Source organism: Dreissena polymorpha, chromosome 1 (assembly GCF_020536995.1).
Source record: "Dreissena polymorpha isolate Duluth1 chromosome 1, UMN_Dpol_1.0, whole genome shotgun sequence".
NCBI lineage: Eukaryota > Metazoa > Mollusca > Bivalvia > Myida > Dreissenidae > Dreissena > Dreissena polymorpha.
Window position 1 is genome coordinate 32,807,413 of NC_068355.1, and position 25,765 is coordinate 32,833,177.

At 46.6% G+C, this 25,765-nt stretch overlaps 14 protein-coding genes across 14 annotated transcripts; all 14 read left to right on the forward strand.

The window, feature by feature from the left end:
• The first annotated feature begins 362 nt into the window (after positions 1-362).
• On the forward strand, positions 363-7,121 carry LOC127875990 (uncharacterized). Its single transcript, XM_052420806.1, has 4 exons — positions 363-673; positions 2,707-2,726; positions 5,615-5,948; positions 6,774-7,121. The coding sequence occupies exons 1-4, from the start codon at positions 381-383 to the stop codon at positions 7,114-7,116; spliced, it is 990 nt and encodes a 329-aa protein (XP_052276766.1). The 5' UTR covers positions 363-380; the 3' UTR covers positions 7,117-7,121.
• On the forward strand, positions 1,358-1,816 carry LOC127875957 (histone H2B-like). Its single transcript, XM_052420739.1, has one exon. The coding sequence runs from the start codon at positions 1,392-1,394 to the stop codon at positions 1,764-1,766; it is 375 nt and encodes a 124-aa protein (XP_052276699.1). The 5' UTR covers positions 1,358-1,391; the 3' UTR covers positions 1,767-1,816.
• Positions 4,106-4,786, forward strand: LOC127875832 (histone H1-delta-like). Its single transcript, XM_052420573.1, has one exon. It carries the CDS (start codon positions 4,155-4,157, stop codon positions 4,752-4,754), a length of 600 nt encoding a protein of 199 aa, XP_052276533.1. The 5' UTR covers positions 4,106-4,154; the 3' UTR covers positions 4,755-4,786.
• A 660-nt stretch (positions 7,122-7,781) lies between the features above and the next one.
• Positions 7,782-8,240, forward strand: LOC127875943 (histone H2B-like). Its single transcript, XM_052420715.1, has one exon. The coding sequence runs from the start codon at positions 7,816-7,818 to the stop codon at positions 8,188-8,190; it is 375 nt and encodes a 124-aa protein (XP_052276675.1). The 5' UTR covers positions 7,782-7,815; the 3' UTR covers positions 8,191-8,240.
• Positions 8,241-8,809: 569 nt separating this feature from the next.
• On the forward strand, positions 8,810-9,268 carry LOC127875915 (histone H2A). Its single transcript, XM_052420669.1, has one exon. The coding sequence runs from the start codon at positions 8,833-8,835 to the stop codon at positions 9,211-9,213; it is 381 nt and encodes a 126-aa protein (XP_052276629.1). The 5' UTR covers positions 8,810-8,832; the 3' UTR covers positions 9,214-9,268.
• Positions 9,269-10,529: 1,261 nt separating this feature from the next.
• On the forward strand, positions 10,530-11,210 carry LOC127875848 (histone H1-delta-like). Its single transcript, XM_052420574.1, has one exon. It carries the CDS (start codon positions 10,579-10,581, stop codon positions 11,176-11,178), a length of 600 nt encoding a protein of 199 aa, XP_052276534.1. The 5' UTR covers positions 10,530-10,578; the 3' UTR covers positions 11,179-11,210.
• An 816-nt stretch (positions 11,211-12,026) lies between these two features.
• LOC127875891 (histone H3) lies at positions 12,027-12,482 on the forward strand. The gene has a single exon (XM_052420639.1). It carries the CDS (start codon positions 12,044-12,046, stop codon positions 12,452-12,454), a length of 411 nt encoding a protein of 136 aa, XP_052276599.1. The 5' UTR covers positions 12,027-12,043; the 3' UTR covers positions 12,455-12,482.
• A 728-nt stretch (positions 12,483-13,210) lies between these two features.
• Positions 13,211-19,969, forward strand: LOC127875998 (uncharacterized). The gene is made up of 4 exons (XM_052420818.1): positions 13,211-13,521; positions 15,555-15,574; positions 18,463-18,796; positions 19,622-19,969. Exons 1-4 carry the CDS (start codon positions 13,229-13,231, stop codon positions 19,962-19,964), a joined length of 990 nt encoding a protein of 329 aa, XP_052276778.1. The 5' UTR covers positions 13,211-13,228; the 3' UTR covers positions 19,965-19,969.
• Positions 14,206-14,664, forward strand: LOC127875953 (histone H2B-like). Its single transcript, XM_052420726.1, has one exon. The coding sequence runs from the start codon at positions 14,240-14,242 to the stop codon at positions 14,612-14,614; it is 375 nt and encodes a 124-aa protein (XP_052276686.1). The 5' UTR covers positions 14,206-14,239; the 3' UTR covers positions 14,615-14,664.
• Positions 16,955-17,634, forward strand: LOC127875864 (histone H1-delta-like). Its single transcript, XM_052420581.1, has one exon. The coding sequence runs from the start codon at positions 17,003-17,005 to the stop codon at positions 17,600-17,602; it is 600 nt and encodes a 199-aa protein (XP_052276541.1). The 5' UTR covers positions 16,955-17,002; the 3' UTR covers positions 17,603-17,634.
• Positions 19,970-20,629: 660 nt separating the features above from the next.
• Positions 20,630-21,088, forward strand: LOC127875965 (histone H2B-like). Its single transcript, XM_052420749.1, has one exon. The coding sequence runs from the start codon at positions 20,664-20,666 to the stop codon at positions 21,036-21,038; it is 375 nt and encodes a 124-aa protein (XP_052276709.1). The 5' UTR covers positions 20,630-20,663; the 3' UTR covers positions 21,039-21,088.
• Positions 21,089-21,657: 569 nt separating this feature from the next.
• LOC127875930 (histone H2A) lies at positions 21,658-22,116 on the forward strand. Its single transcript, XM_052420692.1, has one exon. It carries the CDS (start codon positions 21,681-21,683, stop codon positions 22,059-22,061), a length of 381 nt encoding a protein of 126 aa, XP_052276652.1. The 5' UTR covers positions 21,658-21,680; the 3' UTR covers positions 22,062-22,116.
• Positions 22,117-23,381: 1,265 nt separating this feature from the next.
• LOC127875872 (histone H1-delta-like) lies at positions 23,382-24,058 on the forward strand. The gene has a single exon (XM_052420609.1). The coding sequence runs from the start codon at positions 23,427-23,429 to the stop codon at positions 24,024-24,026; it is 600 nt and encodes a 199-aa protein (XP_052276569.1). The 5' UTR covers positions 23,382-23,426; the 3' UTR covers positions 24,027-24,058.
• An 816-nt stretch (positions 24,059-24,874) lies between these two features.
• On the forward strand, positions 24,875-25,330 carry LOC127875900 (histone H3). Its single transcript, XM_052420651.1, has one exon. It carries the CDS (start codon positions 24,892-24,894, stop codon positions 25,300-25,302), a length of 411 nt encoding a protein of 136 aa, XP_052276611.1. The 5' UTR covers positions 24,875-24,891; the 3' UTR covers positions 25,303-25,330.
• The last annotated feature ends 435 nt before the right edge of the window (positions 25,331-25,765 follow it).

Consider the following 25,765-nt stretch of genomic DNA (forward strand, 5'->3'; position numbering starts at 1 on the left):
CAAGATTGAGACTTTTTCAGACCAAAATCGCCCCAGACCTCAACTTTACCGTTACGGTACACAGTCATGCACTCAAGGCAACACAACGTAAATGCACGCATCAAATAACGGGCAGATATTCTACACATTTCAATCAAGAAAACACCGTTCAGTATCTTATAAACGGACATAATTTACATCAAACTCGCATGCACACGCAAATCGGCCGTTTTCACTGATTTTCTTCGACCAATCAGATTCGACCACCGACCAATCAGCGTTAAGCAGCCCGAAAGTAGGTTAGCAGGTCACATCACAGTGCTCTAACTGCTCTTTGTGTTTAAATAGCCGCAAAAAGACCCAGTGAAAGCATTCTACAGCTAGTACCTGATAGATACAATATGTCTGGACGTGGTAAGGGAGGAAAAGGACTCGGAAAGGGAGGCGCCAAGCGTCACCGAAAGGTTCTGCGTGATAACATCCAGGGTATCACGAAGCCCGCAATCCGCCGTCTCGCTCGTCGTGGTGGTGTGAAACGCATCTCTGGCCTCATCTACGAGGAGACCCGAGGTGTCCTCAAGGTGTTCCTTGAGAACGTCATCCGCGATGCCGTGACATACACTGAGCACGCCAAGAGGAAGACCGTCACTGCCATGGACGTCGTCTATGCCCTCAAGAGACAAGGCAGGACTCTGTACGGATTCGGCGGTTAATCGAACCTTCTGTACAGAAGCTACAAAACGGCCCTTTTTAGGGCCACACACACATTTCGAAAGACTTTTCTTACAAATTGTCACAATATACTAGTGTTACGTTAAAGCGTCAGATTGTTAGGTTACTTGCATTCATGCATTAGATACACACACTCTGGTATGAGTCGTATGGTTCATAAGACTAACGCAATGTCCCGAATTCATTACTTCTTTACAGTGCGGTCACACGCTCAATTACCAATATTAAGCCTAATTTTAGTGCATTGTTTCGTTCAACCCATGTACCAGTTTTATAAGGCGAAACTATCATCATTCGCATTTGAATGTTTCGTTACCGGACATGCGGCCTGGCGGTGTTTGCGTTCATTTTTTTCTATTACAGACACCATTGACGTAAGCATGTGCATTAGGTTTCATATTGAACATTGTGGAGGACTTATTAATAAGTAAACACATTACTTAGTCTTAATAGATCATTAATAATTTGCGATGCAAACATAGGGCTTCGACAGTATTGCTTTAGCCTTCGTAAACACGTGTAAATACGAACGCGCATGCGTTAAAACTGCAGCCAATCGCGAGCGAGCGCGCTGTACACTGCATTGGAAGTAGGTCAATCCGTTTTCGAGAGTGAGTCGTTCATATAAATAGCAGTTGAAACGCGTTGCAAACATTCATCTCTGCATCGATTTAGAAATCATGCCGACCAAGGGTGTTGCAAGCAAGGGCTCTAAGAAGGCCGCCACTAAGGCTAAGACCGCGCGCTCCACTGACAAGAAGAAGCGCAGGAGGAGGAGGGAATCCTACGCCATCTACATCTACAAAGTCTTGAAGCAGGTGCACCCCGACACCGGAGTGTCCAGCAAGGCCATGTCGATCATGAACAGTTTTGTCAACGACATCTTCGAGCGCATTGCTGCCGAGGCTTCCCGCCTTGCCCACTACAACAAGCGATCCACCATCACAAGCAGAGAGATCCAGACCGCTGTGCGTCTCCTGCTGCCTGGTGAGCTCGCCAAGCACGCCGTGTCCGAGGGCACAAAGGCTGTCACCAAGTACACCAGCAGCAAGTAAACAACTTCTGTGGTGCTTCAAAACAAACGGCCCTTTTTAGGGCCACCCAACTTTCTTACGAAAGAATTGTCTTATTGTCACAAGAACATAAATATCATTGCTTAATATTAGTGCCAAATAGTAAAAACCAACAATTTTAAGTATATGGCAGAGGTTTGTTTTGATGCCCTTTACACTATTCACGTAATAGAACGTGTTCAGACTACAAACTGTACATAACATAAACGTTGAAAATAAGGGCCAAATAGTGTTCCTCCGTGAGTGTGGTCAAGTGTATAATCAATAGTCGTACGTGTATCTTAGAAGTAACGATCTCGTACTACACACAGTTAGGGCATGTACCAACGGGTAGCATTTTATAGTCATATGTTTGTTAAAAATTATTGAAAATTATCACCGAATGTTACGTTCCAACATACACGGAACAAGCACAGAACGAAGTAAACTTGCCGAACATGTCGAAATAAACTTCGCGCTGATTGGTTGACCTGCTTTTGTAACGAGGACGCTGATTGGCTGAAATTGCTTAACTTCGCAAAGCAAAGTAGGTCAATCCGTTTTCGAAACAAAAAAAAAATATATATACGGCAAAACGCGTTTGCCGATGTATTTTCTGTTGCACTCACAACCGAAAGCACAATCATGTCTGGACGCGGAAAGGGAGGAAAGACAAAGGGGAAGGCAAAGAGCCGCTCATCCAGGGCTGGACTTCAGTTCCCAGTGGGCAGAATCCACCGTCTCCTGCGCAAGGGCAACTACGCCGAGCGTGTTGGAGCTGGTGCACCCGTGTACTTGGCTGCCGTTCTCGAGTACTTGGCCGCTGAAGTTCTCGAGCTGGCTGGCAACGCTGCCCGAGACAACAAGAAGTCAAGAATCATCCCTCGTCACCTGCAGCTCGCCATCCGCAACGACGAGGAGTTGAACAAACTTCTGTCTGGAGTCACCATCGCTCAGGGTGGTGTGCTGCCAAACATCCAGGCCGTTCTTCTGCCCAAGAAGACCAAGCAGGCTGGTGGCAAATAAGCACCTTCTCTGGCTTGAAACGTTACCCAAACGGCCCTTTTTAGGGCCACCTAAACGATACTGAAAGAAATATCTCGTGACATTGTCAACAACTTATGCACTAACCAAACACTCATTAGCCGACCGACTCACTCACTCACTCACTCACTTGCCTGCCTGCCTGCCTGCCTGCCTGCCTGTCCACCCGCTCGCTCCTTCATTCGCTTCCCTAACGATTAGGGAGTATACATCGGTATAACATACAAAGAAATACCATTTTGGGTGCTTACCAGCCCTCTCTTCCAGACCACTGACGTTAACTAACGTAACGTAATAGGTCCACGCAGGCTTTAGGGGCCTTGAAGACAGAATAAGTCACACGTGTATTCGCTTGTTTAGGCCATGTTCGGAAACATTTTCATCCTTGCTCAGGCGGTTACCTACACCACCCAACCGGTCAGGCAACGCCGTGGATAGGGTGCGTGGGCTTCATAGCCAACCTCGTTGGCATCGCAGTATTACATTCCGGGTAGCTGGGGATGGGAGAGCAACCCACTGCTCGTACTAGGGGTCAAGTTATTGTGCAGTTTTCAAACACTGGCAAGGGCCCCACCGAAAATCCTGGTACGAGAATTTGCTAGAGCACTTGCCTTAAACAATAGCCTCTCATACGCACTGACTGACACTACCGAACGATAGCCGATGCCCTAACACTGGTATGAGCCAAAACCATGGCTAAATCACGATTATGGAAAGCTTAAGGGCCCAGGCTCACACTATGTGAAGGTTACTGATGCTTAAAGAGTCGAGGGACGCACGCCGGGTAGTTTTGGGGACACGTACTGGTACTGCACGCATGGTGTTTAGTGCTTTCTTACTCTGTGTTTCTCGTGTGTTCGTTTTTATCAAGGACATGGTGTTTCTCTGTACTAGGGACTCCCACAAATATACGTACTGTATGGGCAGGTCATATTGTGATGCGATTCAAGTATGAACAACGATAGGAAGAGGACTAGGCAAGTGTATTGTCGCTGTTTTAACTCATAAATATCTGTCCACCGTGCTTTTGTGGCGACTTGTGTGACTTGTAATACTATTTTCGTCGTTATTTCCATGCCCAATCCTTATAAAACCTGGTAGTGCTTGAAGATCTATCTTTCATCTACGTACCTATGTTCATTCGCATCAATTTACACAAATGATACATGAGAAATATGCAATAATACAAGCACGAAGAAACACACGAACATAAAATTTCTGCGCGCACCTGCCGGTATCTCTATCACGTCCGCGCGATCAAATACCAACGCTGGTGACCTACTTTACATATAAAGACTTAGGCAGCCGGTTTTCTATCATTCTATCACTGAATACCACATCATCAAAATGGCTGATACCGCTGTCGCTGCTCCCGTCGCTGCCCCAACACCCGCCAAGGTGAAGAAGGCTGCCAAGCCCAAGAAGCCCGCAAGTCATCCCAAGTACAGCGAGATGATTGCCGCCGCACTTGGTGCCCTGAAAGAGAGGTCTGGCTCCTCAAGACAGGCTATCCTGAAGTACATCCAGGCCAACTACAAGGTCGGGGATAACGTCAGTGCCGTCAACGCCCACCTGAAACTGGCCCTCAAGGCTGGCGTCAAGAGTGGAGCCGTTAAGCAGTCCAAGGGCACCGGTGCCTCTGGATCCTTCAAGCTTGGAGAGGTGAAGAAGGCCGCAAAGAAGGCTGCCAAGCCTAAGGCTGCCAAGCCCAAGAAGGCAAAGGCCCCTAAGAAGGCCAAGACACCCAAGAAGGCGGGCGCCAAGAAGCCTGCAGCCAAGAAAACCGCTGCCAAGAAGGCCCCAGCCAAGCCAAAGAAGGCCAAGACACCAAAGAAGGCTGCCGCTGCTAAGCCAAAGAAGGCTGCTGCCAAGCCTAAGAAGGCTGCTTCTAAGTCACCAAAGAAGCCCAAGGCACCCAAAAAGGCAAAGACACCAAAGAAGGCGTAAAAGTAAAAGGCTTCCCAAGTGTCTCACAGACTTCAACTCAAAGGTCCTTTTCAGGACCATTCATCCTATTTTGAAAGAATTGTCTTTGTCGGCTGTCGATTTGCCATTTGTATACCATACAAAATAACTCGCAGGCATAAAATTCAACATTTGTCTTTATGTTAAGCTATGAACCATACACGTGTAATGTTTTGGCATAGAGACAGACATAGTGGACAACGTGTACCTGTTAGCACAAAGGTAGGTCTGCAGATTTTGAGTTTCATGTTACACTAATATTAGCAAGCAGCTATTTTAACAAAATTTCCCAACTTGGAGACAAAAACAGTCACAGTGAATTAATTTGTTTTGGCTACTTTGCTAAGTTCATATGTGTCTTCTATATTTATGCATGTATTAGCTTCATAAACATCACATTGGACTTGATTTAACTCCAAAATATACATGTTTAGGTTTGTGTAGCTAGCCTTCTCATAGGGCTATTTTACATGCAAAATACTCAAAGGTTTAACACGCCACGGCCTTGTCCATGTATATACTGTTTATATCAAAGACATAATTGTAAATTGTGCAGCTTGTTTCATACACATTGCTCTTTCAAAGCTATATTATCGCTTAACAAAACGTACATAACTCGCATATTTACAACAGTTATTCGCACCAGCCTAACCCGCGATACTATGAGCGTTTTGATTGGCTGACGCTGTTTGTCACGCTGGCGTTGATTTGTTAATTTACTATCCGTTTTCAGATACGAAATTTGCAACGCGGATTGTAGCCAATCGACTGTCACTCGCACACCGCTTGTTTCTTTATATTAGCCCGTTTTTTCAGTTGTCGAACATACTGTCTTACAGCAGCAACGATGGCAAGAACAAAGCAGACCGCTCGTAAATCTACCGGTGGAAAGGCTCCACGCAAACAGCTGGCTACCAAGGCCGCTCGCAAGAGCGCACCAGCAACCGGCGGTGTCAAGAAGCCTCACAGATACAGGCCAGGAACCGTCGCCCTTCGTGAAATCAGAAGGTACCAGAAGAGCACCGAGCTCCTCATCAGGAAACTGCCATTCCAGCGCCTGGTTCGTGAAATCGCTCAGGACTTCAAGACTGACCTCCGATTCCAGAGCTCCGCTGTCATGGCTCTCCAAGAGGCCAGCGAGGCTTACCTGGTCGGCCTTTTCGAGGACACCAACTTGTGCGCCATCCACGCCAAGCGTGTTACCATCATGCCAAAGGACATCCAGCTCGCACGCCGTATTCGCGGCGAACGTGCGTAAGCTTTTGTACTTGGCTCTCACACAAACAACGGCCCTTTTTAGGGCCACATAAATATTGCGAGAGAATATCTTTCAGTTGTAAAAGTCAAGCAAACTTAGCCTTACCCAACAAATCATGTTGCTACACGTATCAGCAGTACCCCGCAACAGTACCCCGCTAACACATATATGCGTCAGGGACGCTATAGTGTACGTTCTTTCATGTCTGCATCTCAATTCATGTTCGTCAGATATGCAATGACCCTTCACGTTCAATCATCTCGTTATTACTCTTAAAGGTTCAATTACGAGCCGCGTCGTTTATAAGTCATTCACAAAGTGACATAAAACACAACTAGATCATAGGTCTCGCGTATTATAACCAGCTCGGTGACAAACTCACGTGTGAAGTGGCCAAGATTGAGACTTTTTCAGACCAAAATCGCCCCAGACCTCAACTTTACCGTTACGGTACACAGTCATGCACTCAAGGCAACACAACGTAAATGCACGCATCAAATAACGGGCAGATATTCTACACATTTCAATCAAGAAAACACCGTTCAGTATCTTATAAACGGACATAATTTACATCAAACTCGCATGCACACGCAAATCGGCCGTTTTCACTGATTTTCTTCGACCAATCAGATTCGACCACCGACCAATCAGCGTTAAGCAGCCCGAAAGTAGGTTAGCAGGTCACATCACAGTGCTCTAACTGCTCTTTGTGTTTAAATAGCCGCAAAAAGACCCAGTGAAAGCATTCTACAGCTAGTACCTGATAGATACAATATGTCTGGACGTGGTAAGGGAGGAAAAGGACTCGGAAAGGGAGGCGCCAAGCGTCACCGAAAGGTTCTGCGTGATAACATCCAGGGTATCACGAAGCCCGCAATCCGCCGTCTCGCTCGTCGTGGTGGTGTGAAACGCATCTCTGGCCTCATCTACGAGGAGACCCGAGGTGTCCTCAAGGTGTTCCTTGAGAACGTCATCCGCGATGCCGTGACATACACTGAGCACGCCAAGAGGAAGACCGTCACTGCCATGGACGTCGTCTATGCCCTCAAGAGACAAGGCAGGACTCTGTACGGATTCGGCGGTTAATCGAACCTTCTGTACAGAAGCTACAAAACGGCCCTTTTTAGGGCCACACACACATTTCGAAAGACTTTTCTTACAAATTGTCACAATATACTAGTGTTACGTTAAAGCGTCAGATTGTTAGGTTACTTGCATTCATGCATTAGATACACACACTCTGGTATGAGTCGTATGGTTCATAAGACTAACGCAATGTCCCGAATTCATTACTTCTTTACAGTGCGGTCACACGCTCAATTACCAATATTAAGCCTAATTTTAGTGCATTGTTTCGTTCAACCCATGTACCAGTTTTATAAGGCGAAACTATCATCATTCGCATTTGAATGTTTCGTTACCGGACATGCGGCCTGGCGGTGTTTGCGTTCATTTTTTTCTATTACAGACACCATTGACGTAAGCATGTGCATTAGGTTTCATATTGAACATTGTGGAGGACTTATTAATAAGTAAACACATTACTTAGTCTTAATAGATCATTAATAATTTGCGATGCAAACATAGGGCTTCGACAGTATTGCTTTAGCCTTCGTAAACACGTGTAAATACGAACGCGCATGCGTTAAAACTGCAGCCAATCGCGAGCGAGCGCGCTGTACACTGCATTGGAAGTAGGTCAATCCGTTTTCGAGAGTGAGTCGTTCATATAAATAGCAGTTGAAACGCGTTGCAAACATTCATCTCTGCATCGATTTAGAAATCATGCCGACCAAGGGTGTTGCAAGCAAGGGCTCTAAGAAGGCCGCCACTAAGGCTAAGACCGCGCGCTCCACTGACAAGAAGAAGCGCAGGAGGAGGAGGGAATCCTACGCCATCTACATCTACAAAGTCTTGAAGCAGGTGCACCCCGACACCGGAGTGTCCAGCAAGGCCATGTCGATCATGAACAGTTTTGTCAACGACATCTTCGAGCGCATTGCTGCCGAGGCTTCCCGCCTTGCCCACTACAACAAGCGATCCACCATCACAAGCAGAGAGATCCAGACCGCTGTGCGTCTCCTGCTGCCTGGTGAGCTCGCCAAGCACGCCGTGTCCGAGGGCACAAAGGCTGTCACCAAGTACACCAGCAGCAAGTAAACAACTTCTGTGGTGCTTCAAAACAAACGGCCCTTTTTAGGGCCACCCAACTTTCTTACGAAAGAATTGTCTTATTGTCACAAGAACATAAATATCATTGCTTAATATTAGTGCCAAATAGTAAAAACCAACAATTTTAAGTATATGGCAGAGGTTTGTTTTGATGCCCTTTACACTATTCACGTAATAGAACGTGTTCAGACTACAAACTGTACATAACATAAACGTTGAAAATAAGGGCCAAATAGTGTTCCTCCGTGAGTGTGGTCAAGTGTATAATCAATAGTCGTACGTGTATCTTAGAAGTAACGATCTCGTACTACACACAGTTAGGGCATGTACCAACGGGTAGCATTTTATAGTCATATGTTTGTTAAAAATTATTGAAAATTATCACCGAATGTTACGTTCCAACATACACGGAACAAGCACAGAACGAAGTAAACTTGCCGAACATGTCGAAATAAACTTCGCGCTGATTGGTTGACCTGCTTTTGTAACGAGGACGCTGATTGGCTGAAATTGCTTAACTTCGCAAAGCAAAGTAGGTCAATCCGTTTTCGAAACAAAAAAAAAATATATATACGGCAAAACGCGTTTGCCGATGTATTTTCTGTTGCACTCACAACCGAAAGCACAATCATGTCTGGACGCGGAAAGGGAGGAAAGACAAAGGGGAAGGCAAAGAGCCGCTCATCCAGGGCTGGACTTCAGTTCCCAGTGGGCAGAATCCACCGTCTCCTGCGCAAGGGCAACTACGCCGAGCGTGTTGGAGCTGGTGCACCCGTGTACTTGGCTGCCGTTCTCGAGTACTTGGCCGCTGAAGTTCTCGAGCTGGCTGGCAACGCTGCCCGAGACAACAAGAAGTCAAGAATCATCCCTCGTCACCTGCAGCTCGCCATCCGCAACGACGAGGAGTTGAACAAACTTCTGTCTGGAGTCACCATCGCTCAGGGTGGTGTGCTGCCAAACATCCAGGCCGTTCTTCTGCCCAAGAAGACCAAGCAGGCTGGTGGCAAATAAGCACCTTCTCTGGCTTGAAACGTTACCCAAACGGCCCTTTTTAGGGCCACCTAAACGATACTGAAAGAAATATCTCGTGACATTGTCAACAACTTATGCACTAACCAAACACTCATTAGCCGACCGACTCACTCACTCACTCACTCACTTGCCTGCCTGCCTGCCTGCCTGCCTGCCTGTCCACCCGCTCGCTCCTTCATTCGCTTCCCTAACGATTAGGGAGTATACATCGGTATAACATACAAAGAAATACCATTTTGGGTGCTTACCAGCCCTCTCTTCCAGACCACTGACGTTAACTAACGTAACGTAATAGGTCCACGCAGGCTTTAGGGGCCTTGAAGACAGAATAAGTCACACGTGTATTCGCTTGTTTAGGCCATGTTCGGAAACATTTTCATCCTTGCTCAGGCGGTTACCTACACCACCCAACCGGTCAGGCAACGCCGTGGATAGGGTGCGTGGGCTTCATAGCCAACCTCGTTGGCATCGCAGTATTACATTCCGGGTAGCTGGGGATGGGAGAGCAACCCACTGCTCGTACTAGGGGTCAAGTTATTGTGCAGTTTTCAAACACTGGCAAGGGCCCCACCGAAAATCCTGGTACGAGAATTTGCTAGAGCACTTGCCTTAAACAATAGCCTCTCATACGCACTGACTGACACTACCGAACGATAGCCGATGCCCTAACACTGGTATGAGCCAAAACCATGGCTAAATCACGATTATGGAAAGCTTAAGGGCCCAGGCTCACACTATGTGAAGGTTACTGATGCTTAAAGAGTCGAGGGACGCACGCCGGGTAGTTTTGGGGACACGTACTGGTACTGCACGCATGGTGTTTAGTGCTTTCTTACTCTGTGTTTCTCGTGTGTTCGTTTTTATCAAGGACATGGTGTTTCTCTGTACTAGGGACTCCCACAAATATACGTACTGTATGGGCAGGTCATATTGTGATGCGATTCAAGTATGAACAACGATAGGAAGAGGACTAGGCAAGTGTATTGTCGCTGTTTTAACTCATAAATATCTGTCCACCGTGCTTTTGTGGCGACTTGTGTGACTTGTAATACTATTTTCGTCGTTATTTCCATGCCCAATCCTTATAAAACCTGGTAGTGCTTGAAGATCTATCTTTCATCTACGTACCTATGTTCATTCGCATCAATTTACACAAATGATACATGAGAAATATGCAATAATACAAGCACGAAGAAACACACGAACATAAAATTTCTGCGCGCACCTGCCGGTATCTCTATCACGTCCGCGCGATCAAATACCAACGCTGGTGACCTACTTTACATATAAAGACTTAGGCAGCCGGTTTTCTATCATTCTATCACTGAATACCACATCATCAAAATGGCTGATACCGCTGTCGCTGCTCCCGTCGCTGCCCCAACACCCGCCAAGGTGAAGAAGGCTGCCAAGCCCAAGAAGCCCGCAAGTCATCCCAAGTACAGCGAGATGATTGCCGCCGCACTTGGTGCCCTGAAAGAGAGGTCTGGCTCCTCAAGACAGGCTATCCTGAAGTACATCCAGGCCAACTACAAGGTCGGGGATAACGTCAGTGCCGTCAACGCCCACCTGAAACTGGCCCTCAAGGCTGGCGTCAAGAGTGGAGCCGTTAAGCAGTCCAAGGGCACCGGTGCCTCTGGATCCTTCAAGCTTGGAGAGGTGAAGAAGGCCGCAAAGAAGGCTGCCAAGCCTAAGGCTGCCAAGCCCAAGAAGGCAAAGGCCCCTAAGAAGGCCAAGACACCCAAGAAGGCGGGCGCCAAGAAGCCTGCAGCCAAGAAAACCGCTGCCAAGAAGGCCCCAGCCAAGCCAAAGAAGGCCAAGACACCAAAGAAGGCTGCCGCTGCTAAGCCAAAGAAGGCTGCTGCCAAGCCTAAGAAGGCTGCTTCTAAGTCACCAAAGAAGCCCAAGGCACCCAAAAAGGCAAAGACACCAAAGAAGGCGTAAAAGTAAAAGGCTTCCCAAGTGTCTCACAGACTTCAACTCAAAGGTCCTTTTCAGGACCATTCATCCTATTTTGAAAGAATTGTCTTTGTCGGCTGTCGATTTGCCATTTGTATACCATACAAAATAACTCGCAGGCATAAAATTCAACATTTGTCTTTATGTTAAGCTATGAACCATACACGTGTAATGTTTTGGCATAGAGACAGACATAGTGGACAACGTGTACCTGTTAGCACAAAGGTAGGTCTGCAGATTTTGAGTTTCATGTTACACTAATATTAGCAAGCAGCTATTTTAACAAAATTTCCCAACTTGGAGACAAAAACAGTCACAGTGAATTAATTTGTTTTGGCTACTTTGCTAAGTTCATATGTGTCTTCTATATTTATGCATGTATTAGCTTCATAAACATCACATTGGACTTGATTTAACTCCAAAATATACATGTTTAGGTTTGTGTAGCTAGCCTTCTCATAGGGCTATTTTACATGCAAAATACTCAAAGGTTTAACACGCCACGGCCTTGTCCATGTATATACTGTTTATATCAAAGACATAATTGTAAATTGTGCAGCTTGTTTCATACACATTGCTCTTTCAAAGCTATATTATCGCTTAACAAAACGTACATAACTCGCATATTTACAACAGTTATTCGCACCAGCCTAACCCGCGATACTATGAGCGTTTTGATTGGCTGACGCTGTTTGTCACGCTGGCGTTGATTTGTTAATTTACTATCCGTTTTCAGATACGAAATTTGCAACGCGGATTGTAGCCAATCGACTGTCACTCGCACACCGCTTGTTTCTTTATATTAGCCCGTTTTTTCAGTTGTCGAACATACTGTCTTACAGCAGCAACGATGGCAAGAACAAAGCAGACCGCTCGTAAATCTACCGGTGGAAAGGCTCCACGCAAACAGCTGGCTACCAAGGCCGCTCGCAAGAGCGCACCAGCAACCGGCGGTGTCAAGAAGCCTCACAGATACAGGCCAGGAACCGTCGCCCTTCGTGAAATCAGAAGGTACCAGAAGAGCACCGAGCTCCTCATCAGGAAACTGCCATTCCAGCGCCTGGTTCGTGAAATCGCTCAGGACTTCAAGACTGACCTCCGATTCCAGAGCTCCGCTGTCATGGCTCTCCAAGAGGCCAGCGAGGCTTACCTGGTCGGCCTTTTCGAGGACACCAACTTGTGCGCCATCCACGCCAAGCGTGTTACCATCATGCCAAAGGACATCCAGCTCGCACGCCGTATTCGCGGCGAACGTGCGTAAGCTTTTGTACTTGGCTCTCACACAAACAACGGCCCTTTTTAGGGCCACATAAATATTGCGAGAGAATATCTTTCAGTTGTAAAAGTCAAGCAAACTTAGCCTTACCCAACAAATCATGTTGCTACACGTATCAGCAGTACCCCGCAACAGTACCCCGCTAACACATATATGCGTCAGGGACGCTATAGTGTACGTTCTTTCATGTCTGCATCTCAATTCATGTTCGTCAGATATGCAATGACCCTTCACGTTCAATCATCTCGTTATTACTCTTAAAGGTTCAATTACGAGCCGCGTCGTTTATAAGTCATTCACAAAGTGACATAAAACACAACTAGATCATAGGTCTCGCGTATTATAACCAGCTCGGTGACAAACTCACGTGTGAAGTGGCCAAGATTGAGACTTTTTCAGACCAAAATCGCCCCAGACCTCAACTTTACCGTTACGGTACACAGTCATGCACTCAAGGCAACACAACGTAAATGCACGCATCAAATAACGGGCAGATATTCTACACATTTCAATCAAGAAAACACCGTTCAGTATCTTATAAACGGACATAATTTACATCAAACTCGCATGCACACGCAAATCGGCCGTTTTCACTGATTTTCTTCGACCAATCAGATTCGACCACCGACCAATCAGCGTTAAGCAGCCCGAAAGTAGGTTAGCAGGTCACATCACAGTGCTCTAACTGCTCTTTGTGTTTAAATAGCCGCAAAAAGACCCAGTGAAAGCATTCTACAGCTAGTACCTGATAGATACAATATGTCTGGACGTGGTAAGGGAGGAAAAGGACTCGGAAAGGGAGGCGCCAAGCGTCACCGAAAGGTTCTGCGTGATAACATCCAGGGTATCACGAAGCCCGCAATCCGCCGTCTCGCTCGTCGTGGTGGTGTGAAACGCATCTCTGGCCTCATCTACGAGGAGACCCGAGGTGTCCTCAAGGTGTTCCTTGAGAACGTCATCCGCGATGCCGTGACATACACTGAGCACGCCAAGAGGAAGACCGTCACTGCCATGGACGTCGTCTATGCCCTCAAGAGACAAGGCAGGACTCTGTACGGATTCGGCGGTTAATCGAACCTTCTGTACAGAAGCTACAAAACGGCCCTTTTTAGGGCCACACACACATTTCGAAAGACTTTTCTTACAAATTGTCACAATATACTAGTGTTACGTTAAAGCGTCAGATTGTTAGGTTACTTGCATTCATGCATTAGATACACACACTCTGGTATGAGTCGTATGGTTCATAAGACTAACGCAATGTCCCGAATTCATTACTTCTTTACAGTGCGGTCACACGCTCAATTACCAATATTAAGCCTAATTTTAGTGCATTGTTTCGTTCAACCCATGTACCAGTTTTATAAGGCGAAACTATCATCATTCGCATTTGAATGTTTCGTTACCGGACATGCGGCCTGGCGGTGTTTGCGTTCATTTTTTTCTATTACAGACACCATTGACGTAAGCATGTGCATTAGGTTTCATATTGAACATTGTGGAGGACTTATTAATAAGTAAACACATTACTTAGTCTTAATAGATCATTAATAATTTGCGATGCAAACATAGGGCTTCGACAGTATTGCTTTAGCCTTCGTAAACACGTGTAAATACGAACGCGCATGCGTTAAAACTGCAGCCAATCGCGAGCGAGCGCGCTGTACACTGCATTGGAAGTAGGTCAATCCGTTTTCGAGAGTGAGTCGTTCATATAAATAGCAGTTGAAACGCGTTGCAAACATTCATCTCTGCATCGATTTAGAAATCATGCCGACCAAGGGTGTTGCAAGCAAGGGCTCTAAGAAGGCCGCCACTAAGGCTAAGACCGCGCGCTCCACTGACAAGAAGAAGCGCAGGAGGAGGAGGGAATCCTACGCCATCTACATCTACAAAGTCTTGAAGCAGGTGCACCCCGACACCGGAGTGTCCAGCAAGGCCATGTCGATCATGAACAGTTTTGTCAACGACATCTTCGAGCGCATTGCTGCCGAGGCTTCCCGCCTTGCCCACTACAACAAGCGATCCACCATCACAAGCAGAGAGATCCAGACCGCTGTGCGTCTCCTGCTGCCTGGTGAGCTCGCCAAGCACGCCGTGTCCGAGGGCACAAAGGCTGTCACCAAGTACACCAGCAGCAAGTAAACAACTTCTGTGGTGCTTCAAAACAAACGGCCCTTTTTAGGGCCACCCAACTTTCTTACGAAAGAATTGTCTTATTGTCACAAGAACATAAATATCATTGCTTAATATTAGTGCCAAATAGTAAAAACCAACAATTTTAAGTATATGGCAGAGGTTTGTTTTGATGCCCTTTACACTATTCACGTAATAGAACGTGTTCAGACTACAAACTGTACATAACATAAACGTTGAAAATAAGGGCCAAATAGTGTTCCTCCGTGAGTGTGGTCAAGTGTATAATCAATAGTCGTACGTGTATCTTAGAAGTAACGATCTCGTACTACACACAGTTAGGGCATGTACCAACGGGTAGCATTTTATAGTCATATGTTTGTTAAAAATTATTGAAAATTATCACCGAATGTTACGTTCCAACATACACGGAACAAGCACAGAACGAAGTAAACTTGCCGAACATGTCGAAATAAACTTCGCGCTGATTGGTTGACCTGCTTTTGTAACGAGGACGCTGATTGGCTGAAATTGCTTAACTTCGCAAAGCAAAGTAGGTCAATCCGTTTTCGAAACAAAAAAAAAATATATATACGGCAAAACGCGTTTGCCGATGTATTTTCTGTTGCACTCACAACCGAAAGCACAATCATGTCTGGACGCGGAAAGGGAGGAAAGACAAAGGGGAAGGCAAAGAGCCGCTCATCCAGGGCTGGACTTCAGTTCCCAGTGGGCAGAATCCACCGTCTCCTGCGCAAGGGCAACTACGCCGAGCGTGTTGGAGCTGGTGCACCCGTGTACTTGGCTGCCGTTCTCGAGTACTTGGCCGCTGAAGTTCTCGAGCTGGCTGGCAACGCTGCCCGAGACAACAAGAAGTCAAGAATCATCCCTCGTCACCTGCAGCTCGCCATCCGCAACGACGAGGAGTTGAACAAACTTCTGTCTGGAGTCACCATCGCTCAGGGTGGTGTGCTGCCAAACATCCAGGCCGTTCTTCTGCCCAAGAAGACCAAGCAGGCTGGTGGCAAATAAGCACCTTCTCTGGCTTGAAACGTTACCCAAACGGCCCTTTTTAGGGCCACCTAAACGATACTGAAAGAAATATCTCGTGACATTGTCAACAACTTATGCACTAACCAAACACTCATTAGCCGACCGACTCACTCACTCACTCACTCACTTGCCTGCCTGCCTGCCTGCCTGCCTGCCTGTCCACCCGCTCGCTCCTTCATTCGCTTCCCTAACGATTAGGGAGTATACATCGGTATAACATACAAAGAAATACCATTTTGGGTGCTTACCAGCCCTCTCTTCCAGACCACTGACGTTAACTAACGTAACGTAATAGGTCCACGCAGGCTTTAGGGGCCTTGAAGACAGAATAAGTCACACGTGTATTCGCTTGTTTAGGCCATGTTCGGAAACATTTTCATCCTTGCTCAGGCGGTTACCTACACCACCCAACCGGTCAGGCAACGCCGTGGATAGGGTGCGTGGGCTTCATAGCCAACCTCGTTGGCATCGCAGTATTACATTCCGGGTAGCTGGGGATGGGAGAGCAACCCACTGCTCGTACTAGGGGTCAAGTTATTGTGCAGTTTTCAAACACTGGCAAGGGCCCCACCGAAAATCCTGGTACGAGAATTTGCTAGAGCACTTGCCTTAAACAATAGCCTCTCATACGCACTGACTGACACTACCGAACGATAGCCGATGCCCTAACACTGGTATGAGCCAAAACCATGGCTAAATCACGATTATGGAAAGCTTAAGGGCCCAGGCTCACACTATGTGAAGGTTACTGATGCTTAAAGAGTCGAGGGACGCACGCCGGGTAGTTTTGGGGACACGTACTGGTACTGCACGCATGGTGTTTAGTGCTTTCTTACTCTGTGTTTCTCGTGTGTTCGTTTTTATCAAGGACATGGTGTTTCTCTGTACTAGGGACTCCCACAAATATACGTACTGTATGGGCAGGTCATATTGTGATGCGATTCAAGTATGAACAACGATAGGAAGAGGACTAGGCAAGTGTATTGTCGCTGTTTTAACTCATAAATATCTGTCCACCGTGCTTTTGTGGCGACTTGTGTGACTTGTAATACTATTTTCGTCGTTATTTCCATGCCCAATCCTTATAAAACCTGGTAGTGCTTGAAGATCTATCTTTCATCTACGTACCTATGTTCATTCGCATCAATTTACACAAATGATACATGAGAAATATGCAATAATACAAGCACGAAGAAACACACGAACATAAAATTTCTGCGCGCACCTGCCGGTATCTCTATCACGTCCGCGCGATCAAATACCAACGCTGGTGACCTACTTTACATATAAAGACTTAGGCAGCCGGTTTTCTATCATTCTATCACTGAATACCACATCATCAAAATGGCTGATACCGCTGTCGCTGCTCCCGTCGCTGCCCCAACACCCGCCAAGGTGAAGAAGGCTGCCAAGCCCAAGAAGCCCGCAAGTCATCCCAAGTACAGCGAGATGATTGCCGCCGCACTTGGTGCCCTGAAAGAGAGGTCTGGCTCCTCAAGACAGGCTATCCTGAAGTACATCCAGGCCAACTACAAGGTCGGGGATAACGTCAGTGCCGTCAACGCCCACCTGAAACTGGCCCTCAAGGCTGGCGTCAAGAGTGGAGCCGTTAAGCAGTCCAAGGGCACCGGTGCCTCTGGATCCTTCAAGCTTGGAGAGGTGAAGAAGGCCGCAAAGAAGGCTGCCAAGCCTAAGGCTGCCAAGCCCAAGAAGGCAAAGGCCCCTAAGAAGGCCAAGACACCCAAGAAGGCGGGCGCCAAGAAGCCTGCAGCCAAGAAAACCGCTGCCAAGAAGGCCCCAGCCAAGCCAAAGAAGGCCAAGACACCAAAGAAGGCTGCCGCTGCTAAGCCAAAGAAGGCTGCTGCCAAGCCTAAGAAGGCTGCTTCTAAGTCACCAAAGAAGCCCAAGGCACCCAAAAAGGCAAAGACACCAAAGAAGGCGTAAAAGTAAAAGGCTTCCCAAGTGTCTCACAGACTTCAACTCAAAGGTCCTTTTCAGGACCATTCATCCTATTTTGAAAGAATTGTCTTTGTCGGCTGTCGATTTGCCATTTGTATACCATACAAAATAACTCGCAGGCATAAAATTCAACATTTGTCTTTATGTTAAGCTATGAACCATACACGTGTAATGTTTTGGCATAGAGACAGACATAGTGGACAACGTGTACCTGTTAGCACAAAGGTAGGTCTGCAGATTTTGAGTTTCATGTTACACTAATATTAGCAAGCAGCTATTTTAACAAAATTTCCCAACTTGGAGACAAAAACAGTCACAGTGAATTAATTTGTTTTGGCTACTTTGCTAAGTTCATATGTGTCTTCTATATTTATGCATGTATTAGCTTCATAAACATCACATTGGACTTGATTTAACTCCAAAATATACATGTTTAGGTTTGTGTAGCTAGCCTTCTCATAGGGCTATTTTACATGCAAAATACTCAAAGGTTTAACACGCCACGGCCTTGTCCATGTATATACTGTTTATATCAAAGACATAATTGTAAATTGTGCAGCTTGTTTCATACACATTGCTCTTTCAAAGCTATATTATCGCTTAACAAAACGTACATAACTCGCATATTTACAACAGTTATTCGCACCAGCCTAACCCGCGATACTATGAGCGTTTTGATTGGCTGACGCTGTTTGTCACGCTGGCGTTGATTTGTTAATTTACTATCCGTTTTCAGATACGAAATTTGCAACGCGGATTGTAGCCAATCGACTGTCACTCGCACACCGCTTGTTTCTTTATATTAGCCCGTTTTTTCAGTTGTCGAACATACTGTCTTACAGCAGCAACGATGGCAAGAACAAAGCAGACCGCTCGTAAATCTACCGGTGGAAAGGCTCCACGCAAACAGCTGGCTACCAAGGCCGCTCGCAAGAGCGCACCAGCAACCGGCGGTGTCAAGAAGCCTCACAGATACAGGCCAGGAACCGTCGCCCTTCGTGAAATCAGAAGGTACCAGAAGAGCACCGAGCTCCTCATCAGGAAACTGCCATTCCAGCGCCTGGTTCGTGAAATCGCTCAGGACTTCAAGACTGACCTCCGATTCCAGAGCTCCGCTGTCATGGCTCTCCAAGAGGCCAGCGAGGCTTACCTGGTCGGCCTTTTCGAGGACACCAACTTGTGCGCCATCCACGCCAAGCGTGTTACCATCATGCCAAAGGACATCCAGCTCGCACGCCGTATTCGCGGCGAACGTGCGTAAGCTTTTGTACTTGGCTCTCACACAAACAACGGCCCTTTTTAGGGCCACATAAATATTGCGAGAGAATATCTTTCAGTTGTAAAAGTCAAGCAAACTTAGCCTTACCCAACAAATCATGTTGCTACACGTATCAGCAGTACCCCGCAACAGTACCCCGCTAACACATATATGCGTCAGGGACGCTATAGTGTACGTTCTTTCATGTCTGCATCTCAATTCATGTTCGTCAGATATGCAATGACCCTTCACGTTCAATCATCTCGTTATTACTCTTAAAGGTTCAATTACGAGCCGCGTCGTTTATAAGTCATTCACAAAGTGACATAAAACACAACTAGATCATAGGTCTCGCGTATTATAACCAGCTCGGTGACAAACTCACGTGTGAAGTGGCCAAGATTGAGACTTTTTCAGACCAAAATCGCCCCAGACCTCAACTTTACCGTTACGGTACACAGTCATGCACTCAAGGCAACACAACGTAAATGCACGCATCAAATAACGGGCAGATATTCTACACATTTCAATCAAGAAAACACCGTTCAGTATCTTATAAACGGACATAATTTACATCAAACTCGCATGCACACGCAAATCGGCCGTTTTCACTGATTTTCTTCGACCAATCAGATTCGACCACCGACCAATCAGCGTTAAGCAGCCCGAAAGTAGGTTAGCAGGTCACATCACAGTGCTCTAACTGCTCTTTGTGTTTAAATAGCCGCAAAAAGACCCAGTGAAAGCATTCTACAGCTAGTACCTGATAGATACAATATGTCTGGACGTGGTAAGGGAGGAAAAGGACTCGGAAAGGGAGGCGCCAAGCGTCACCGAAAGGTTCTGCGTGATAACATCCAGGGTATCACGAAGCCCGCAATCCGCCGTCTCGCTCGTCGTGGTGGTGTGAAACGCATCTCTGGCCTCATCTACGAGGAGACCCGAGGTGTCCTCAAGGTGTTCCTTGAGAACGTCATCCGCGATGCCGTGACATACACTGAGCACGCCAAGAGGAAGACCGTCACTGCCATGGACGTCGTCTATGCCCTCAAGAGACAAGGCAGGACTCTGTACGGATTCGGCGGTTAATCGAACCTTCTGTACAGAAGCTACAAAACGGCCCTTTTTAGGGCCACACACACATTTCGAAAGACTTTTCTTACAAATTGTCACAATATACTAGTGTTACGTTAAAGCGTCAGATTGTTAGGTTACTTGCATTCATGCATTAGATACACACACTCTGGTATGAGTCGTATGGTTCATAAGACTAACGCAATGTCCCGAATTCATTACTTCTTTACAGTGCGGTCACACGCTCAATTACCAATATTAAGCCTAATTTTAGTGCATTGTTTCGTTCAACCCATGTACCAGTTTTATAAGGCGAAACTATCATCATTCGCATTTGAATGTTTCGTTACCGGACATGCGGCCTGGCGGTGTTTGCGTTCATTTTTTTCTATTACAGACACCATTGACGTAAGCATGTGCATTAGGTTTCATATTGAACATTGTGGAGGACTTATTAATAAGTAAACACATTACTTAGTCTTAATAGATCATTAATAATTTGCGATGCAAACATAGGGCTTCGACAGTATTGCTTTAGCCTTCGTAAACACGTGTAAATACGAACGCGCATGCGTTAAAACTGCAGCCAATCGCGAGCGAGCGCGCTGTACACTGCATTGGAAGTAGGTCAATCCGTTTTCGAGAGTGAGTCGTTCATATAAATAGCAGTTGAAACGCGTTGCAAACATTCATCTCTGCATCGATTTAGAAATCATGCCGACCAAGGGTGTTGCAAGCAAGGGCTCTAAGAAGGCCGCCACTAAGGCTAAGACCGCGCGCTCCACTGACAAGAAGAAGCGCAGGAGGAGGAGGGAATCCTACGCCATCTACATCTACAAAGTCTTGAAGCAGGTGCACCCCGACACCGGAGTGTCCAGCAAGGCCATGTCGATCATGAACAGTTTTGTCAACGACATCTTCGAGCGCATTGCTGCCGAGGCTTCCCGCCTTGCCCACTACAACAAGCGATCCACCATCACAAGCAGAGAGATCCAGACCGCTGTGCGTCTCCTGCTGCCTGGTGAGCTCGCCAAGCACGCCGTGTCCGAGGGCACAAAGGCTGTCACCAAGTACACCAGCAGCAAGTAAACAACTTCTGTGGTGCTTCAAAACAAACGGCCCTTTTTAGGGCCACCCAACTTTCTTACGAAAGAATTGTCTTATTGTCACAAGAACATAAATATCATTGCTTAATATTAGTGCCAAATAGTAAAAACCAACAATTTTAAGTATATGGCAGAGGTTTGTTTTGATGCCCTTTACACTATTCACGTAATAGAACGTGTTCAGACTACAAACTGTACATAACATAAACGTTGAAAATAAGGGCCAAATAGTGTTCCTCCGTGAGTGTGGTCAAGTGTATAATCAATAGTCGTACGTGTATCTTAGAAGTAACGATCTCGTACTACACACAGTTAGGGCATGTACCAACGGGTAGCATTTTATAGTCATATGTTTGTTAAAAATTATTGAAAATTATCACCGAATGTTACGTTCCAACATACACGGAACAAGCACAGAACGAAGTAAACTTGCCGAACATGTCGAAATAAACTTCGCGCTGATTGGTTGACCTGCTTTTGTAACGAGGACGCTGATTGGCTGAAATTGCTTAACTTCGCAAAGCAAAGTAGGTCAATCCGTTTTCGAAACAAAAAAAAAATATATATACGGCAAAACGCGTTTGCCGATGTATTTTCTGTTGCACTCACAACCGAAAGCACAATCATGTCTGGACGCGGAAAGGGAGGAAAGACAAAGGGGAAGGCAAAGAGCCGCTCATCCAGGGCTGGACTTCAGTTCCCAGTGGGCAGAATCCACCGTCTCCTGCGCAAGGGCAACTACGCCGAGCGTGTTGGAGCTGGTGCACCCGTGTACTTGGCTGCCGTTCTCGAGTACTTGGCCGCTGAAGTTCTCGAGCTGGCTGGCAACGCTGCCCGAGACAACAAGAAGTCAAGAATCATCCCTCGTCACCTGCAGCTCGCCATCCGCAACGACGAGGAGTTGAACAAACTTCTGTCTGGAGTCACCATCGCTCAGGGTGGTGTGCTGCCAAACATCCAGGCCGTTCTTCTGCCCAAGAAGACCAAGCAGGCTGGTGGCAAATAAGCACCTTCTCTGGCTTGAAACGTTACCCAAACGGCCCTTTTTAGGGCCACCTAAACGATACTGAAAGAAATATCTCGTGACATTGTCAACAACTTATGCACTAACCAAACACTCATTAGCCGACCGACTCACTCACTCACTCACTCACTTGCCTGCCTGCCTGCCTGCCTGCCTGCCTGTCCACCCGCTCGCTCCTTCATTCGCTTCCCTAACGATTAGGGAGTATACATCGGTATAACATACAAAGAAATACCATTTTGGGTGCTTACCAGCCCTCTCTTCCAGACCACTGACGTTAACTAACGTAACGTAATAGGTCCACGCAGGCTTTAGGGGCCTTGAAGACAGAATAAGTCACACGTGTATTCGCTTGTTTAGGCCATGTTCGGAAACATTTTCATCCTTGCTCAGGCGGTTACCTACACCACCCAACCGGTCAGGCAACGCCGTGGATAGGGTGCGTGGGCTTCATAGCCAACCTCGTTGGCATCGCAGTATTACATTCCGGGTAGCTGGGGATGGGAGAGCAACCCACTGCTCGTACTAGGGGTCAAGTTATTGTGCAGTTTTCAAACACTGGCAAGGGCCCCACCGAAAATCCTGGTACGAGAATTTGCTAGAGCACTTGCCTTAAACAATAGCCTCTCATACGCACTGACTGACACTACCGAACGATAGCCGATGCCCTAACACTGGTATGAGCCAAAACCATGGCTAAATCACGATTATGGAAAGCTTAAGGGCCCAGGCTCACACTATGTGAAGGTTACTGATGCTTAAAGAGTCGAGGGACGCACGCCGGGTAGTTTTGGGGACACGTACTGGTACTGCACGCATGGTGTTTAGTGCTTTCTTACTCTGTGTTTCTCGTGTGTTCGTTTTTATCAAGGACATGGTGTTTCTCTGTACTAGGGACTCCCACAAATATACGTACTGTATGGGCAGGTCATATTGTGATGCGATTCAAGTATGAACAACGATAGGAAGAGGACTAGGCAAGTGTATTGTCGCTGTTTTAACTCATAAATATCTGTCCACCGTGCTTTTGTGGCGACTTGTGTGACTTGTAATACTATTTTCGTCGTTATTTCCATGCCCAATCCTTATAAAACCTGGTAGTGCTTGAAGATCTATCTTTCATCTACGTACCTATGTTCATTCGCATCAATTTACACAAATGATACATGAGAAATATGCAATAATACAAGCACGAAGAAACACACGAACATAAAATTTCTGCGCGCACCTGCCGGTATCTCTATCACGTCCGCGCGATCAAATACCAACGCTGGTGACCTACTTTACATATAAAGACTTAGGCAGCCGGTTTTCTATCATTCTATCACTGAATACCACATCATCAAAATGGCTGATACCGCTGTCGCTGCTCCCGTCGCTGCCCCAACACCCGCCAAGGTGAAGAAGGCTGCCAAGCCCAAGAAGCCCGCAAGTCATCCCAAGTACAGCGAGATGATTGCCGCCGCACTTGGTGCCCTGAAAGAGAGGTCTGGCTCCTCAAGACAGGCTATCCTGAAGTACATCCAGGCCAACTACAAGGTCGGGGATAACGTCAGTGCCGTCAACGCCCACCTGAAACTGGCCCTCAAGGCTGGCGTCAAGAGTGGAGCCGTTAAGCAGTCCAAGGGCACCGGTGCCTCTGGATCCTTCAAGCTTGGAGAGGTGAAGAAGGCCGCAAAGAAGGCTGCCAAGCCTAAGGCTGCCAAGCCCAAGAAGGCAAAGGCCCCTAAGAAGGCCAAGACACCCAAGAAGGCGGGCGCCAAGAAGCCTGCAGCCAAGAAAACCGCTGCCAAGAAGGCCCCAGCCAAGCCAAAGAAGGCCAAGACACCAAAGAAGGCTGCCGCTGCTAAGCCAAAGAAGGCTGCTGCCAAGCCTAAGAAGGCTGCTTCTAAGTCACCAAAGAAGCCCAAGGCACCCAAAAAGGCAAAGACACCAAAGAAGGCGTAAAAGTAAAAGGCTTCCCAAGTGTCTCACAGACTTCAACTCAAAGGTCCTTTTCAGGACCATTCATCCTATTTTGAAAGAATTGTCTTTGTCGGCTGTCGATTTGCCATTTGTATACCATACAAAATAACTCGCAGGCATAAAATTCAACATTTGTCTTTATGTTAAGCTATGAACCATACACGTGTAATGTTTTGGCATAGAGACAGACATAGTGGACAACGTGTACCTGTTAGCACAAAGGTAGGTCTGCAGATTTTGAGTTTCATGTTACACTAATATTAGCAAGCAGCTATTTTAACAAAATTTCCCAACTTGGAGACAAAAACAGTCACAGTGAATTAATTTGTTTTGGCTACTTTGCTAAGTTCATATGTGTCTTCTATATTTATGCATGTATTAGCTTCATAAACATCACATTGGACTTGATTTAACTCCAAAATATACATGTTTAGGTTTGTGTAGCTAGCCTTCTCATAGGGCTATTTTACATGCAAAATACTCAAAGGTTTAACACGCCACGGCCTTGTCCATGTATATACTGTTTATATCAAAGACATAATTGTAAATTGTGCAGCTTGTTTCATACACATTGCTCTTTCAAAGCTATATTATCGCTTAACAAAACGTACATAACTCGCATATTTACAACAGTTATTCGCACCAGCCTAACCCGCGATACTATGAGCGTTTTGATTGGCTGACGCTGTTTGTCACGCTGGCGTTGATTTGTTAATTTACTATCCGTTTTCAGATACGAAATTTGCAACGCGGATTGTAGCCAATCGACTGTCACTCGCACACCGCTTGTTTCTTTATATTAGCCCGTTTTTTCAGTTGTCGAACATACTGTCTTACAGCAGCAACGATGGCAAGAACAAAGCAGACCGCTCGTAAATCTACCGGTGGAAAGGCTCCACGCAAACAGCTGGCTACCAAGGCCGCTCGCAAGAGCGCACCAGCAACCGGCGGTGTCAAGAAGCCTCACAGATACAGGCCAGGAACCGTCGCCCTTCGTGAAATCAGAAGGTACCAGAAGAGCACCGAGCTCCTCATCAGGAAACTGCCATTCCAGCGCCTGGTTCGTGAAATCGCTCAGGACTTCAAGACTGACCTCCGATTCCAGAGCTCCGCTGTCATGGCTCTCCAAGAGGCCAGCGAGGCTTACCTGGTCGGCCTTTTCGAGGACACCAACTTGTGCGCCATCCACGCCAAGCGTGTTACCATCATGCCAAAGGACATCCAGCTCGCACGCCGTATTCGCGGCGAACGTGCGTAAGCTTTTGTACTTGGCTCTCACACAAACAACGGCCCTTTTTAGGGCCACATAAATATTGCGAGAGAATATCTTTCAGTTGTAAAAGTCAAGCAAACTTAGCCTTACCCAACAAATCATGTTGCTACACGTATCAGCAGTACCCCGCAACAGTACCCCGCTAACACATATATGCGTCAGGGACGCTATAGTGTACGTTCTTTCATGTCTGCATCTCAATTCATGTTCGTCAGATATGCAATGACCCTTCACGTTCAATCATCTCGTTATTACTCTTAAAGGTTCAATTACGAGCCGCGTCGTTTATAAGTCATTCACAAAGTGACATAAAACACAACTAGATCATAGGTCTCGCGTATTATAACCAGCTCGGTGACAAACTCACGTGTGAAGTGGCCAAGATTGAGACTTTTTCAGACCAAAATCGCCCCAGACCTCAACTTTACCGTTACGGTACACAGTCATG

Coding starts and splice junctions, on each gene's coding strand:
- LOC127875915 (XM_052420669.1), top strand. CDS start 8,833: ATGTCTGGACGCGGAAAGGGAGGAAAGACAAAGGGGAAGGCAAAGAGC.
- LOC127875891 (XM_052420639.1), top strand. CDS start 12,044: ATGGCAAGAACAAAGCAGACCGCTCGTAAATCTACCGGTGGAAAGGCT.
- LOC127875990 (XM_052420806.1), top strand. CDS start 381: ATGTCTGGACGTGGTAAGGGAGGAAAAGGACTCGGAAAGGGAGGCGCC. Junction 674..2,706: donor AAGAGACAAGGCAGGACTCT/GTACGGATTCGG, acceptor TTCTGTCTGGAG/TCACCATCGCTCAGGGTGGT. Junction 2,727..5,614: donor TCACCATCGCTCAGGGTGGT/GTGCTGCCAAAC, acceptor GTCTTACAGCAG/CAACGATGGCAAGAACAAAG.
- LOC127875864 (XM_052420581.1), top strand. CDS start 17,003: ATGGCTGATACCGCTGTCGCTGCTCCCGTCGCTGCCCCAACACCCGCC.
- LOC127875998 (XM_052420818.1), top strand. CDS start 13,229: ATGTCTGGACGTGGTAAGGGAGGAAAAGGACTCGGAAAGGGAGGCGCC. Junction 15,575..18,462: donor TCACCATCGCTCAGGGTGGT/GTGCTGCCAAAC, acceptor GTCTTACAGCAG/CAACGATGGCAAGAACAAAG. Junction 18,797..19,621: donor CTTTTCGAGGACACCAACTT/GTGCGCCATCCA, acceptor ACCCAGTGAAAG/CATTCTACAGCTAGTACCTG.
- LOC127875872 (XM_052420609.1), top strand. CDS start 23,427: ATGGCTGATACCGCTGTCGCTGCTCCCGTCGCTGCCCCAACACCCGCC.
- LOC127875930 (XM_052420692.1), top strand. CDS start 21,681: ATGTCTGGACGCGGAAAGGGAGGAAAGACAAAGGGGAAGGCAAAGAGC.
- LOC127875953 (XM_052420726.1), top strand. CDS start 14,240: ATGCCGACCAAGGGTGTTGCAAGCAAGGGCTCTAAGAAGGCCGCCACT.
- LOC127875832 (XM_052420573.1), top strand. CDS start 4,155: ATGGCTGATACCGCTGTCGCTGCTCCCGTCGCTGCCCCAACACCCGCC.
- LOC127875900 (XM_052420651.1), top strand. CDS start 24,892: ATGGCAAGAACAAAGCAGACCGCTCGTAAATCTACCGGTGGAAAGGCT.
- LOC127875943 (XM_052420715.1), top strand. CDS start 7,816: ATGCCGACCAAGGGTGTTGCAAGCAAGGGCTCTAAGAAGGCCGCCACT.
- LOC127875965 (XM_052420749.1), top strand. CDS start 20,664: ATGCCGACCAAGGGTGTTGCAAGCAAGGGCTCTAAGAAGGCCGCCACT.
- LOC127875957 (XM_052420739.1), top strand. CDS start 1,392: ATGCCGACCAAGGGTGTTGCAAGCAAGGGCTCTAAGAAGGCCGCCACT.
- LOC127875848 (XM_052420574.1), top strand. CDS start 10,579: ATGGCTGATACCGCTGTCGCTGCTCCCGTCGCTGCCCCAACACCCGCC.